This window comes from Chroicocephalus ridibundus, chromosome 7 (genome assembly GCF_963924245.1).
Source record: "Chroicocephalus ridibundus chromosome 7, bChrRid1.1, whole genome shotgun sequence".
In the NCBI taxonomy this organism is placed as follows: domain Eukaryota; kingdom Metazoa; phylum Chordata; class Aves; order Charadriiformes; family Laridae; genus Chroicocephalus; species Chroicocephalus ridibundus.
This window is the reverse complement of record NC_086290.1, coordinates 22,003,445-22,019,990: the sequence shown is the minus strand read 5'-3', so window position 1 is coordinate 22,019,990 and position 16,546 is coordinate 22,003,445. Positions and strand designations below refer to the sequence as shown.

The following is a 16,546-nucleotide window of genomic DNA, read 5'->3' as shown; positions in this document are numbered from 1 at the left end:
TCTTCCAGTTAAAGCCTTATTTCATATGGGCACCGTTTCACACGTTGCATACGGGGTACATTAAGAGGTTTCCACGTTTTTTAAACTAAAGCTGTTCTTTAAAAGAGAATTATTACGGTGCTGCAAGAGCTGGTGTCTCTGTCACCAATGGCAGCAAACTCTCCAAGTCATGACGGAAAAAACAATACGATTTGGTCACAAGATGTATTAAATGAGAATGGTGCTACTGCCCCTCCCAATCCCCCTTTGCAGAGGTGTACTTCAGTGCTGAACCCAGATGCGATGCAGGTAGCCTCCAATTACTTTTCATATGAGCAAAGCAACTAGTCAGGAATCAATTAAATATTCTTTAAAGTTGTATTGTACTGGAAAATTGCAGTACTGCTGCAATTGCAATGCTGTTATATTTTCCTCTCCCCCAAGAGATACCCAAAGAAAATGAAATATAACCCATGGCACAGTGCAGAGGGCTGAATATGAATGTAGGGTGACTGAGCAGACACAGTACATTTCTGCAGCAACAACCTAAGAAGTTCTCTTAACCTTGCTGCAGAGGTTTAGTTTTGGTTGCTATATTGACAAATGGCTATTCAGTATTGCTGGCGCCTGCAGCTTACATATGTTAGTCAATGTTACTCTTGATTTAAATTCCCCTCCACTATCATCCAGCTCGGTTGAGCAGTGTTTTTCTGCATCTCTGTCTTCTGAAACAGTGAAGTTGTACTCGTTTCAAGCTCATGATTAACAGACTGTTTAGCATCTACAGAGAATGTAAGCATGAGATTTACATGTATTCATCCTAAATTGGTTGCTTTGTTTACAAATTACCCTCCAATATGAATTTAAACTTTGTGGATGTTTTCTTGAGATTTCCACTTCTGGAAAAATTTGGAAATTCAAATAAAGGTGTGTTTTTCTACATACGTAGCTCTGACACAAAACTCCCAGGAGGACACTGTGGTTCCAAATAGCAGATAAATTTATTCAGGACATACTGGATCCTTCATTTATTCTTTTCAGATCTATACTCCTGCTAAAATTCTAGTAAACACGGATTTTTCCATTAGCATAGCCTAAAATCATTTAATTAAATGACAGTAGAAGAAGGCATACAAAAACATTACAAAATCCTTTCAAATATTTTAAACAAATAATTTTTAACATTAAAACACCCTGCAAGAATACCTCAATGGACTGTTATTATAGAATGACTGTCATCCTGCCTGTTCCGCTATGGACTAGCACTCTCCTTGGAGGAGAGAACTTGGATGAAGGAATATGGAACAGGTTGCTAATGATACTGGAAAAATGGTTTATCTGGACACCGTTTTATTTTCTTGATTAATAGCCCCTTAATAGCAATGCTCAGCTACTTGAAATTTCATAACTGTAAAGGTAAGATTAAATGTAACATCACTTTTTAATATTAAATGTATCCCTGTTTTCACCATCCCTTTGTAGAATAAATTGAAAGCCCTCATGGATCTTACCAAAGTAATAATGTGAATTTATGGGGTAGTCTTGCTCTGTCATTGAAAATTCATCATTTAACTCTTAGAAGAAACAGTACATCTACTAGCTCCTATGTGTTCAGTTCCATTCAAGTCACTGTATGAGCGCAGAAGGTTTTCTCAGCTGATGCCACTTCAGCTTGAGTATATCATTACCCCAGGCTCTTCTTCCCATGTGTAGAAAAAACCCACATCACAGTAACAAGGAACAGAGTAAGACAAGCGCTTCAACACCAGTTTCTCAGTGACAAATATCTGCAAGAGGTGGTGATTAGAACTGTATTTCCAGTTCACTGCACAGGTAATACAGGTATTCCTCAAGTCAAGAAAGATACATGCTTAAAGCTTTCAGTGTTTTTAGTCTCATTGTTCTTACCTTTCTTTTGATGTCAATGAATTGAGAGAACATTAAGGACCAGTAGAATGACAATTCAACTATGTAGTAATAATGAAGGTCAGGCATCAGTGGCTGAAAGATGGAGATGAGAAAAGGTTAATAGAGTCTAACTGACATTACAGGCTGCTGAGATCTATAGGAGACAGGTTTAATCACAGGGGGATTACTGAATTATACATAAGCATCCTGTGTAAGAAAAACGATGACGGCTGTCTCTTTCAAACTTTGATGGCTATGGAAAAATAACGCTCCCCAACCCGCCCTCCTCTTATGTTTTAATCTTGACAGTATTCAAATATTGTAATACCAAAAAATTATGATGTTGTCCATTCAGAACCTAGAACAAACTAAATTCTGAGTACTTCTAAGTCTGTTTTGAAAGATTACTTCAAACATCTTGCTGTGCATCAGAAATGTGGGTTTAAAGCACAGCAAAAGGAAAATGCTACAGCAGATTAGAGAAAAGTAATGCTAGCGTACAGTCTCATCTGCTCATGATGAAAATGTTGTGAGCTTTAAATGGGGCTCTTTCTAATATAAAAGCCTACTTTTAAAGAATTTTCTGGGAATGTTAACATCTGGAAAGAAGAAAATAAAATATATTTATCCAGGTATCTTGTTTGATATACAGCGTAGTTACACTGATGTTTAAAAGAAAAAAAAATAACAAGACACAGGAATTTATGCACAACCAAAACCAACCTGGGGTAACTGGCAGCACGCATAGGCTGCTTAGCTCCCAACCTAACAGCCAGTCGTAGGAGCTACTCTAATTTCCATGGGATCGTGCCTCCCTGATAGTCAGGTTTTCCATCACAGTGATAGTGAGGGGCACTGGCACAGGAGAAGCTCCTGAGGGCATCTCCTGAGGGAGCAGATGAACCATCTCTAGAGCAGTTTGCACTGGCACAACCATGCACCCAAGCGGGACACAAGCTATTTACATTTCATTTGCCCCTTCAATTCCCACTGACTTTTGCAGACCAGTTCTTCGCAGCTGAAAAACAGTCCTTAGGTGCCCACTGAACGCTCCATGTGGGTTACTTAAATACAGACATATGCTTATGTTTTATGAAAAATGTGTACACTCAAAATCATTCTTTTAAAGCCATATCTTGGGCAATATAATCCTTTTCTGATTTAGTGAGACTGCCAATAAGCTTTTAATTAGGTGTGATTAAAAGAAGGGAAGAGAACATGAGCTAGCAATGAACCATGACTATCACACTCATTCTTGCAAGAGAACTCACTGGGGAAAATTTCTAGTAAAACAATTAAGACTATCAGCTGCTTTGTTAACAATAGCATTAGTATTTCTAAACCCATATATAATGATAACAAAGGGGGATTCTAAAGATATGGTTTCTCTCTATGAAAGGATCAGTAGTGCGTGTTTAACTTAGTTTAAATGTTAAGTTTCAGTTCTCCACAGACTTAACTTCAATGGGACTATTCTGTGCTTATGGGTAGAGTTGTCACCCAAATGATCCATTTGACTGTATCTACAGTAAGTACAGCTGGATTTCTGCAATGCTGTGTTGAGTAACTTACAAAGGATTTGTAGCAAACGAGATTAAAAATTTGATCTAGTTAAGAAAAAAAACCCCACAAACCAAATTGAAAACCCAGTACTAAATCCTGATTAGCACCCAGTAGACATTTTTCTCTCTGAGACAATGACTTTGATAATGACTTTCATTTGATGATTTGCTTTCTGTCAGACCCTCTCCACTAGCAGCATGATTTTAGATATAGTAAATTTAGTCGCCAACCTCTGAAAGTTGTAAATAACTTTCTGAATTACTTTGTTCTTCTGATAAGTCTGGTAAATACATGTTCTTTAACCAGTACAATTCATGGTCTTATGCCCTAAGGAAATCTTTTCTCGCATGCAATAACACAAAAATAGTAGAAAACAGAACTAAAAGGCACCAGTGACTGCAGCCATATCAATTCTGACAAACGATTGTTCCTAAAATCTCTGAGGGATGAAGATTCAACACTTCCCCCATTCAATTTCTTCTGCTGCTTCCTTAACGTTATTCAGTTCATCCTCCAGTCATTGGGTGGAATTTAAGTCATTATTTCTTCTGGGGCTAAATGACCAAATTCCTTCAGCCTTTCTCAGATAAAGATTTCTGGTCATTCTTGCTGAACTATCTCCACTTCACTATTTCCAACAGGTAAACAACTTTCAAGAACAGTAGCATCCAAACCTAAACACAGTTCTGTTCAGCCCGTCCAGGGCTGTTCACTGTCACAGGGAATTCATGCGTCTTTCAGACAATACTCTTCATGCTTTCAGTCTGGCAATGAGGTTTGGTAGTTTTTTTTCCTCCCTGGCCTTAAGAAAAAAAAAAAGGGGGGCAAAAAATAAATAAAGCAGTAAGTCCTAGTCAGGTTAGACTCCTTAAATTGCAAACTCTTTGCTGGAGCTTTTGGAATTCAGTGTCACTTATATTTGGATAGCAGCTAGCACAATGCCTCAGTGACACCTATTGAGACTCCTGGATGCTGAATTAAAAAAAAAAAGAAAAAAAAAAAAAAAGAAGCAGCATTTTAAAGAAGCTTAGGTTTACAATTAGAATTCAAACTAATTAAAAAAGCTACCAAAAATTATCCTCAAGACTTATTAAAAAATTTTAATTTATGTAACAGTCTATTAAAATAGACTGTCTTACTAGGTCACATTTGAAACATGTGTAACCTCTGTAACATTTGTAACAAAAGGAAAAATTATACTTCACAAGTTTAATCTCTTGTTGCCTCCTGTTATACAAAAGGTATTAAGGAAACCTTAACGGCTCTTAGCTTTCCCAAAAGGGCTTCCAAAATCCATTCCCTAGCCCATATACATGATGATACTTTTCCTTCGAAAGGGCCACCTGATTGTTATTAGTAATAATAATAAAAGGGAGCATTTAATTAATTCATTGATCCTCACAACATCCCTGTTGAAAGTTACTTCTATCAGACAAGGAGGCAAAACGAGGCAGAGGTACGGCCAAGGCGGAGTTCAGGAGTTATCTTTTCTGAAAAACACATTGCATTCTTTAGAGCAGGTTGATTGCTCTGTTTAAATACATCCTGTACTTTAACAACTACGTCCAGTGGCATAAACTAATGGAAAGCATAGGAGAGGTTTCACAAAGCTCTTCAGGTATGCAAACTTTGGAAGTCACTGTTCAACCAGATAATGATAGATAAAATTTCTACCCATCTCCTTTCACTTGTCCTGCTCCTTCCTCTGGCAGAGAATGGTCTCCGGAGTTGTAGGGCTACAGTTAATTCTGGTGTTACCGCACCACCTGCGTGCCATTGAAGCAACTGTGCTGCTGTGAAAGATGGCCAGAACTTGGACCTATGAATTAAATATTCTTGGAACCAATTAAAACCTTAGCAGTGCTGTAAGGAATAGATATACTGTTACTGTTCTCTTGAAGACTGTTTTAAGGAAACCAAATCTCAAACTTGAGCAAAATTTTTCTGGAGGACTGAAAGAGGGAATGAATGCAGCAGGACACAACCTGAAAGGGCATTTTTAATTTAATGGTGGCATTCTTTTTCTTAGCAAAGGAGAGAAATGACCTAAGTCTTTTCTTTGAAGTTAAGCAATATAATTTGACCTTGAAGAGAGAGAAAGGCTGATGCTTTTTGAATCCGTGAAAATACAGACATTGCTGAAAATAAAGACTTGAAACCATTCTCAGTTCTCTCATTCATTTTACCTTCTTTCATTGTAAGCTTCCATGAGGCCAGGACTGGATAGTCCCTGTTTAAGTACCTAAAGGAGAAACCTACCTTCTCTCTTTAGTCCCCTCTTTGAACACACCAACTGCCACGGATTAAGTCTCACCCTGTATGCAGTGTAACAACCATGAGGACTGTACTGGCTTTTCACAACCCACTGGATCTGAGGCTTTGCTGAAACTTTCAGTAACCTCAGAACTTTGTAAAAAATGAGCGTTCTACTGCCATTGCAAATGTCTGCTTCCACAGTTAGGTTTCCCAGATCTGTTTTCAGATCCTGTGCCTCACCTCAAAACAGGTCTGACAGCTGTATTCGTCTTTCCCATCTTGAATTCGAGCAAGATGGGGAGCATCTAGCAATGTTCTGAAATGCCGAGTAACCCATCCACATTAACATATTCACACAAAGCTCCACCATAATAAACACAGAACTCTGCAGAGGTGTCATGTTTGGTTTTAGGCAGCACTGTAACTTTTACCTGATATGGATACCCATTCCAGCACTGTCTGGTATTCCAGAGCCAGGGTGTCTGAGAGAGAAAGAAAAGAAAAAAAAAAAAAAAAGGTCTGTACACACAATTTTGGGCAATGTAGGTACATATGGTTAGTACAAGTGAGGGACAAAACTACAGGAACAGGTTAAAATTTGCAATTTTTGCTAGAGGCTATAAAAACTGAATACAACAAGAAGATTCCTCAAAGTTTCACAGCATGAATTACAGCAAACTGCCTGTTCACGTATTTTTTCAGTTGGTGCGCCATGACCTTATATGAATAGCTTTTGCAGGAGTGCAGGCTGAACGAAATCAGCTTGTGCTCAGGTGTTCAGATCTCACATTACCTTCTCAATAGCATGGGAAATCTTGGCCCTACGGTGCTCAAATATTTTAAAGAATGTCCCTTGCGTGTTCTCTTATATATAAGCATCCTTTCATACAGGAGCCATCCTTCATCCCAGCCACATACGCTCAAGACAGAAATTCATACCTTTTGCTTTCGTGGCTGAAGACATGACCATCCAGAGATGATAGGAAAATTCTCTAAAATCTTAGGGCAACATGAAAGATGCCAGAGCAAATTTATGGTAGCATGCATCTACAGCCTCTTGCGCTGCAAAAAGCTGGGCAAACTAAAAGACTTGGGGACATGCAGCTCTGTTATGCTTTCTGTTTCTTTGCTGCCTGCACAAGATTTATGTGATTATTTCTCTTTCAATGTCACAAGAATGCCTTTTAAATCTTTTCTTATAAGCAGGTTGTTTCTTTCGGAGGTTTTAGTTTTTACCTCCTTTTCTGCGCAACTAAACGGAGTCAAGATAGAAAACACCATATGGGCAAGCTCTTCTACTCAACATACTCAACCATTAAGTATTTCCACATTGGGTAATAAGAACATGGTCAAATCAAGCTACCAAGCAGCCACACTTCCCTTTTTTGTGCACTTTTCCCCTTTTTGAACAACTCCTTTCAGATACACGTCTTGCAAAGCACAGCTGCATCTCTGGTTCTGGCAGCATCTGGACTTTGAGAAGCACATGTCTACAGTACAAGTACCCACCCACTGGGTATCTCACTAGGAACATGAAAGAAAACTGTGGATTCAAGATCTTTGCGCAGCTCCTTTACATAACCTTAACTGCTCTACATCCAAGTATAAAGGGGAAGAATATTATTAGTAGGTCTCCTGGATTAAGACACCCCCACCCGTACAGCATTAAGTGCTTCCACTAGACTACATTTTTTCAAATAAATCCTCATTGGTGGAGACGGCATTTTCTTGTTTTCACCATCAGGTGGAGCAGTTCAGCTCAGGCAAAACAGTAACAAACTCATCCAAAATACAGTGGGTAAGCGCTAAACCAAATAAAATGAACACTATGCAGAACGTTAAAGTCCCAGGTTGAGAATCAGGCTAATAGAGTCTCTACAGGTAGGAAGGATTCGTACCATATCAAAAGACAGTATAAATGCTGGTCAGAATTATAGCCCAATTCTCAACTGATACTTCAGTTCTAATTGTGATTTGTCTTATAGAAGGTCCTTATAGCCTTTGTTGGTTAACAGTGATGTAATATGATTACTAAAGGCCCCTCCTAGTTTTTTGAATGTGTCTTTCACACGGAAAAGAAGATAAACGAAAACTTCCACAGCCATACCCGCAGCACTCCTGAAATGGAAAGGAATAGTTCTTGCAATAACCTGAGCAGTGTATCAACATTTAAGGTAACAGACCTCCTAGAGTTTCTGATATACCTCTCACAAGGATGCTGTAAGAATGATGAAACTCCATCCAAACGTCACCTCCTCTCTATTAGGAATAACTATTTCATGCAAGCGATTTATTTGTTTGAACATCTCCACGGTAGTTACTGTGCTAAGTTGAGTTCTCATTTCATGCAACAAAAAAAATGTCTTTGGAAGCAGCCACAGCCCCTCTGCAAGTGTTACTAATACACAGAATCTAAAATATTTCTGTCTGACAGCTTCCAAAATTAGACCCATCGAAATATTGTAGGATAATTCATAGTTTTAGCCAGGTTTGAAAGGCTGTAACTGTCTTTCATATCAGATTCAACAAGAGGTAAGAGATGCTTCCTACCTAATTATTTTGCTACCTAAATTACAGGTGCTAGCAAAAAATGCACATTTTTCTCTTTCAAATATTATGACATCTTAGGCTTCTTCAGAGGTATGACTGCTGTAGGAGCTGCAGATACGAAGGTTTATGTGCAATTAATATGCTGAATGCTAAATAAAATAGGCCTCACTGGAGGAACCCATAACCACAAAGCCTGAAAGGACACCACAAACTGACAAACAATGTAATATATGCATTAAGTCTCAAAGACCAATACATGGCAGAACATCTGCCTCTTCTGAGCCACGTAAGTCTCAGAAAGCCACGCTGCCATTTCAAACAAAACACTTCAAGTAGCTGTTTGGAAACCTAATGGATCCTATGTACGCAACAGTGGCTAAGACAGCAGGGCACCTACAGCACCTTCTTACCCCTCTTTCCTCTCTCTCCCCTTGACTTGCCTTGGCATCTCTGAGTTGACTCTAACAGTTGCAGCAGCAGAGGACTTTGGTTATGCTTGCCCTGGAGGATTTTAGGAAAGAGGTATTAAGTATTAAGGAACAAATCTCTGCTATTTTTGTTTCCTTACAGGAATATCTGTCAAAAGCTCCGCCAAACCTCTCTCCAACTCTGTGATTAAAGGGAGTAATTTTAAAGAACTCCTTCAGCAATAAAACTTCTCTTGAGACAAGGGAATGGCTGTGAATTTGAGGAAAAAAAAGAACAAATGATCTGAGATGTCTGCACGCTTAGCCAGAAGCCTTGTGTTGTTTTGTGTCTGTTATCCCATTCACTTATCCTTACAGAAAGCTTCTAATTGGGCCCTGGCTTTCAGAAGCCTCAAAGTAATGAAAATCTGCACGTCTTGCTCAAAGTGCTGCTGGCACCTAGTATGTGAAAGGTCAGTTTAATAGTAAATAGAGGGGAAAAAAAGGTAGTACAATAGAAAACCTTCCATTTGTGATCTGTTCCCTAGACAGCTGACTTGTCTGAAAGGTATTTTTGTGTGCATTTTATCAGGGAGGCAATAGATGCACCTGATAAATTATTATTTTAAAACAACAAGGTAAATTTTGGTTCATTATACAGTAAAAAAAAAAAAACAAGAACATTCCCCTCTCATTCATATGTACCCAGCAGAACACACCGAGTACGGGAAACACACAAAGGCCCCAGCCTAGGTTCTCAAAGAGACGGACGAGAGCTGTACACCTCACAAGCAAGTACTTTCCCATACTGTCAGCAAGTCAGCCACCAGATGTGTGTGCATCAGGCATATCACGGGTGTAAATGAATTCCACACACATTTTATAGAACCAGCTTGTGTTTGGAAATACAAATATATGTACACCTAGGTCACATAAATTTGCAAAACAACTGCTTTTGGGCAGCTAAAGTTGCTTCCACAGTTTGACTTACTGCAAGCTGCTGTATCAACAACTGAGTCATTTTTCCTTGTACCCAGCACAACTAGAAACCCAAATATGCAAGTTGTACCCACAAGCACTGATGTTGCTTTGCCCTTGGAAGTGTGAGCCTATAGTTAAATAAGAGATCTGCAAAAAATTAATACAGCATTGCTGGCACTCATTTCTTCTTTTTGTAGTCCGTAAACTTGAAACAAGTAACATACTGAAGAAACACTTCCGGAAGGACATCACGAAGCCTCATGACAGCAAAACCCAGCTCTCCACAGAGCAGCTCCTTCCCTAGCAGTTTGGAGTATTAGATAGAGCTGTTACACATCTGATTTACTCTTGACCGCATAGGCATGTTGTAACTCCCAGAAGGGTTCTTCCTAAATTCCCAGATAAGTAAGAAAAATCTTCTTACTTTTCCAGCAGACAAAGAAATACAATTTACCTGCTGTTTTCATTAGAATACAGCATGTAAAAATCCAGGAACATAATGACAGAATCCCCACATCTCACAAAAGCCTATTTATGCTCAAAACCACACTAAAACAAAAATGAGTCATCCCCAGTCCAAAAAAAGATTTTAAGTTGCTTTTGAAATTCGAAAACTTTTGACCCTGTAAAACAAAACCAGCACGATACAGAAATCCTGAGCATTCACTGTGTATATGCTCACTACTCTGCAACCTCAAAAGGCCAAGATTTTATCTGGCTTGGTTAATGTGTTTGGATACAGCTTTACATAATTTATCTCTGACAGCTACGAGCAATATTAAGTGGAACAGAAATTAGCACTATTAATTAAAGTCAAGATAATACATATTTTTGGCAAAGTTCTACCCACCTCATTTATTTTGGGCTGATACAGGCAAAGACGTCTCAGGGCATTCATATCTCTACTTTCATCAAGCTAGAGCAGGTCCTTGCTCTTCATTGAAACAAGTGGTGCAACTGAGGCCAGAAGATTGCCTCTTGATTAGCATTTATAAGCCCCGCAAAATACCACGTGCAATTTTCTTTTATGCCTAGACCTAACGTTTGCTGCCTGATGCACACCTATGATGTATGACACAGACATACTCTTCTCCTCAACAGCAGCTGCCTTCTCCCGCCACAGGCAGAACACCATCTCCTGCTCATATGGACCGACACCTCACCATATTCTGAGGTTTACAGCTTATCTACCTAAAAGTGCAATTGTAACAGAGCGGAGAAGGAAACTACCATCTTTCTGCTCACTGCAAGATATAGAAATATTTAACACTTTCCACCTCTTTTTTATTATCCAGGAACTGAAAATTACAGGCTTTAGTGAACAGCACCTTTTATAACATCATCAGATGGATAATTATTCATAACTAACAGTTGTTTCAGGGTATTGGGTTGTGGGGGTTTATTTTGCATTTGAACCTCTATGTGCTTAAATTAAATAATATCTCAGTGTTTGCTTTTTTCCCCAATTATGGTTAGGGATTATAGAAGTTTTTTCTTTTTCAGTATGCTAACTGGCCTTCCTCTTGCACATCACTGGGTTGAATAAGTACTTGCTTAGAGGGGAATTACTTTAATTCCTTGCTTTCTTTTTCTTTCTGCAACACCTGCATTCTCTTGGCATGGTATGCTGAATGGCTGCTGACATGAGAGAGAAAGTCAGACTACCAGGCAGCACTAAAATCATCCTTCTGTAGTTTCCCATGCCAGGGGGTCTATATTCTAGTGTAAAAATGACTCCACCTATTTATGGTAAAACAAGAGATTTTTCAATACATTAATCTCTTAGATGCAAATTCCACAGTGACCCTGGCTTTCCTTCCCCATCTGCTTACTTGGCTCAATGGTGATCACTGTTAGTGTAGACAACAGCAGCCTTTCTCTCTTAAGGAGAGTATATATAGAATCATAGAATGTGTTGCATTGGAAGGGACCTTTAAAGGTCATCTAGTCCAACCCCCCTGCAGTAAGCAGGGACATCTTCAACTACATCAGATTGCTCAGAGCCTCATCCAGCCTGGCCTTGAATGTCTCCAGAGATGGGGCCTCCACCACCTCTCTGGGCAACCTGTGCCAGTGTCTCACCACCCTCATTGTAAAGAACTTCTTCCTAACGTCTAATCTAAACCTACCCTGCTCCAGTTTTGACACCGTTGCCCCTCGTCCTATCGCTACATGCCCTTGCAAACAGCCCCTCCACAGCTTTCCTGTAGGCCCCCTTCAGGGACTGGTAGGCCACCATAAGATCTCCCCGGAGCCTTCTCTTCTGCAGGCTGGAGATGAACATATCCATGAAAACATTTGCTTCCGCATATAAGGTACAAACTAGTGCACTTTTTTTCCTCTTAACTACAGAAAACCTCCTTAGTATTAATTGTTGTAAAACAAGTCACAGTTTTACAAGTCACAGAAAGCGACGTTTCTTTTTTTTGCAAGTATCCATGTTTTGCAGCATTTTTCTCTCCAGCAGAAAGAAAACAAAACTTTTCCTCATTTTCCTTGATTTTTAGAAGAAGATTTATAAAGGAACAACCAGAAGATTCTGAGTCAGATTTTCAAAGTTTCTATCATCTTCCACTAAGTTTGCCTGGCCTCCAAGGACTTCGCGCTTATGATGTCTTGGAAACTTTCTCTGATTACCCAAGAAATGTGTTTTTTCCTTGTTATCCTCCGAAAAATTACCCTGGATAAGACAGGTTCTGAACCGTGTTAACATCATCCCTTGCTGTTCTTGAATTTGTTTTGATACTACTTAAGCATTTCTCATACTAAAGACTCACTGATTTAAAAAATACTGCAGACAGTTTCCAGTCTCCACTGGCCACTTGTGACATGCATTGAGGGCACAACCATAGCAGGAAACAATGCCAACAGCACTGGCTGGTATTGTTTACGGCAGGATGAATGGTGGAATAAACTGACTCTCTGCAAGCACCAGTGTTTCGTCACCTACACACCAAAATTAAGTATAGTTCCCTCTACCCACAAAATCGCTAAGTTCTGGCAAAACACCATGCTGGGAACAAAGAGAATTCAGCAAACCTATTTTGCATCAACTTCTCCGTGTTCATCCTTCCAGTGACTGGTGATTTGGTTTGGGATACAGTTCCTTCTCATACCAGGAATAGCATTTTCATAAATTCTTCACAGGCCCAAGGAGTCATTCACATTTCTTGGCACAGCAGACAACAGAAGTGAAGACAATGTAACACATTGCCAATGAACCTCCTGAGGTTCTCTTCTCATATATTGTGTCTAAGCAAGTTGTTAGAAGTTTCTGCAGAACTGTTTTTCTCTAGAGCTTAGTGCTTTGTGCCTGCAGAAATGAGGTGTTAGAGGGAAAACCGCTTTTGCAACAAACAGTGCTCAGCCTTTCCTCTCAGCAATCTGCACTGCTGATTTCCAAGCATAATTAAAAATTATACTTCTACTCGTCGGAAATTATAAAATATACGGAAGGATGCATAAAAGGCCAAGATTAACAACAATCACTGGAAGATGTACTTGACATTTCAAATGCAAACATATGTGTGTGTAGAAAAATATTTTTAGAAAGAAAAATTAATTCAAGTTTGGATTTATTTACATAAAATGATCTCCGGAAAGGCAGAGTTAGCTCCATGCACCACATACATCCACTTTTCCCTTAAAAAATATGATGTACAGAGATCTGGTGTTTATGCCTTGTACTGGTAAACGCATAATTTCAACTTCCAAATGATGTGGAAAATGATGGCAGCAAAAGGAACAGATAATCCTAGAGAAATTGGAAGGGTCCTAATATTGAGGCATTGCACGCATTGAATAGAAGTTAAGAACACTCCAACTGGAGAAGCTGGCAGCTGTAGCGTCTCCTCCCCCTGCTCTGACCAGCCAGCCACCAGTCCCTTTACCAGGCCCAGCCATCAAAATATTTGCTCTTATCTGTGTACCTTCTTCCTCTGACACTTTCCCTGCTAGTTGCTTTGTAGGAATCAAAACTTTTGCCTTCATGTGTAATGGCAACATTTTCAAGGCCTGTTTTGTCATGAACAAGCTGGGCAGCCAGTGGTGCTGTGACAGTTTAGAGCAGCTGATGGTCTATATAAATATCGTAGAAGCCAGGCTAAAGTTCCTATTCATTTGTGGGTAACAGGTTTCCCAGTGACATTACTCGACATATTTCATAGTCGCTCTACCTGCACAGTAACAAGAGTGCATAAAAAGTAGTGGGTGCATTTAGTCAAAGAGTCCAGATGCCCGATAACGCTTTTGTGAAGCAAAGCGTCTGTAAACCCCTTAACTTTACAGCTGCCTTGTATTTTTTGATCACAGAACCAGACCACATCAATTAGCCTAGAATTTGTATCTAAGAGAATATTTATAAATTTATTTTATTACAACAGACAACACGTAACCATAGGTCTGGAATGCAGACCAATGCATGCAGCATGGGCAACAAACAGGAGGAGTCGCAAGCCACTGGGCTGCTAGAAAGCTACGACCTAGTTACCATTACTGAAATCTGATAGGACAGATCCCATGACTGGAGCGCAGGTATCGATGGCTACAGGCTGTTCAGAAGGGACAGGGGAGGAATGAGGAGTGGAGGCCCCTGTACATCAAGAAATGAATAGAGAGTGAAGAGCTGTCTCTGAAGAATAGTCACGAGCAAGTTTAAGGCTTATAGGTAAGAATAAGAGACCAAGGCAACAAAGGGAACCTTGTGATTGGTGTCTACTACAGGCCACCTGATCCAGGGGAGCCTAGAGACAAAGCCTTCTTACTCCAGCTACAGGAGGCATCGCGCTTGCAGGCTCTCATCCTGCTGTAGGACTTCAACCACCCTGACATCTGCTGGAAGAGTAGCACGGCAAGCTGTAGACAATCCAAGAGACTCCTGAAGCGCATCAAAGATAACTTCTTAAGCAAGGTAACAAGACAGCCCTGTCAGAGGGGATGCAATACTGAACCTGTTGGTGACCAACACAAGTGAGCTAATTGGTGACGTCAAGATTGGAAGCAGCTCAGGCTGCAGTGATCAGGCACTGGTGTGATATGGATCAGGCAAAGAGTAAAGTCAGGACAATGAATTTTAGGAAAGCAAACTTCCAGCCCTTCAGGGAATTAGTCAATGGGACCCCCTGGGAAACTTCCCTCAGGGGCAAGGGAGCAGAACAGAGCTGGCAGGTTTTTAAGGATGCTTCCCACAGAGCACAAGAGCTCCTGATCCCCAGGTGTAAGAAATCAGGAAAGGTGGGCAGGAGACCAGCATGGCTGAGTTGAGAGCTGCTGGTCAACCTAAAGGGCAAGAAAGAGATGCACAGGCAGTGGAAGCAGGGACAGGTATCCTGGGCAGAGTGTAGGGATGCTGCCTGGTTGTGTAGAGATGGGGTTGGGAAGTCCAAAGTGCAGCTGGAGCTGAACTTGGCACGGGATGCAAAGAATAACAAGAAGGGCTTCTACAGGTATGTAAACCAGAAAAGGAAGGTTAAAGAAAGTGTAACTGCTGATGAGCAAGACTGGCAAACTGTTAACAACAGACAAAGAGAAGGCTGAGGCACTCAACAACTTTTCTGCCTCAGGCTTCACTGGCAATCTCTCTCCCCACACCTCTCGAGTGGATGGATCACAAGGCAGGGACTGGGGGAGAAAAGTCCCTCGCACTGTAAGAGAAGATCAGGTTCGTCACCACCTGAGGAACCTGAACATACAGAATTCTATGGGACCTGATGACACGCAGAGTTCTGAGCGAATTGACTGATGTAGTTGCCAAGACACTCTCCATGATATGTGAAAAGTCATGGCAGTCAGGTGAAGTCCCTGGTGACTGGAGAAAGGGAAATATTGCACCCATTTTTAAAAAGAGTAGAAAGGAGGACCCTGGGAACTACTGACCTGTCAGCCTCACCTCTGTGCCTGGGAACGTCATGGAACAGATCCTCCTGGAAGCTCTACTAAGGCACATGGAAGACAGGGAGGTGATTTGAGACAGCCAGCAGGGCTTCACCACGGCAAGTGCTGCCTGACCAACCTAGTGGCCTTCTACGATGGACTGATTACATCAGTGGACAAGGGAAGAGCTACAGATGTTGTCTATCTGGACTTCTGTAAGGCTTTTGGCACAGTCCCCCATGACATCCTTCTCTCTGAACTGGAGAGAGATGGATTGGATGGGTGATCTCTTTGGTGGGTGACGAATTGGTTGGATGCTCACATCCAGAGGGTAGTGGTCAACAGCTCAATGTCCAGATGGAGATCGGTGACAAGTGATGTCTCTCAGGGATCCGTACTGGGACCAGTACTGTTTAATATCTTCATCAATGACATAGACAGTGGGATTGAGTGCACCCTCAGCAAGTCTGGGGACAACACTGAGCTGAGTGGTGCAGCTGACATGCCTGAGGGATGGGATGCCATCCAGAGGGACCTGGACAAGCTCAAGAAGTGGGCCGGTGTGAACCTCATGAGGTTCAACGAAGCCAAGTGCAGGTTCCTGCACCTGGGTCAGGACAACCCCCAGTATCAACACAGGCTGGGGAATGACGGAACTGAGAGCAGCCCTGGCGAGAAGGACTTGGGGGTACTGGTGGATGAAAAGCTGGACATGAGCAGACACAGTGCACTCGCAGCACAGAAGGTCAACCATATCCTGGGCTGTATCAAAAGCAGTGTGGCCAGCAGGTCAAGGGAGGTGATTCTCCCCTTCTATTCAGCTCTGGTGAGACCCCACCTGGAGTACTGCATCCAGTTCTCTAGAGCCTTCACCACAGGAAAGACGTGGACCTGTTGGAGCTGGTCTAGAGGAGGGCCACAAAAATGATCAGTGTGATGGAGCCCTTCTCCTATGAGAGCAGGCTGAGAGAACTGGGCTTGTTCAGCCTGGAGAAGACAAGGCTTTGGGGAGACCTTAGTGAGGCCTTTCA

General features: G+C 41.1%; 1 protein-coding gene across 2 annotated transcripts in view; it reads right to left on the bottom strand.

Moving 5' to 3' along the window:
- Positions 1 to 16,546, bottom strand: part of CERS6 (ceramide synthase 6) — a 134,815-nt gene that overhangs the window by 36,592 nt on the left and 81,677 nt on the right. For both annotated transcript variants that reach the window (XM_063341842.1, XM_063341843.1), the window contains 2 exons: positions 6,138 to 6,188; positions 1,888 to 1,980 (listed from right to left, as the gene is read on the bottom strand). In XM_063341842.1, the coding sequence (XP_063197912.1) occupies positions 1,888 to 1,980; positions 6,138 to 6,188 (144 nt within the window). The remainder of the gene's footprint in view (positions 1 to 1,887; positions 1,981 to 6,137; positions 6,189 to 16,546) is intronic.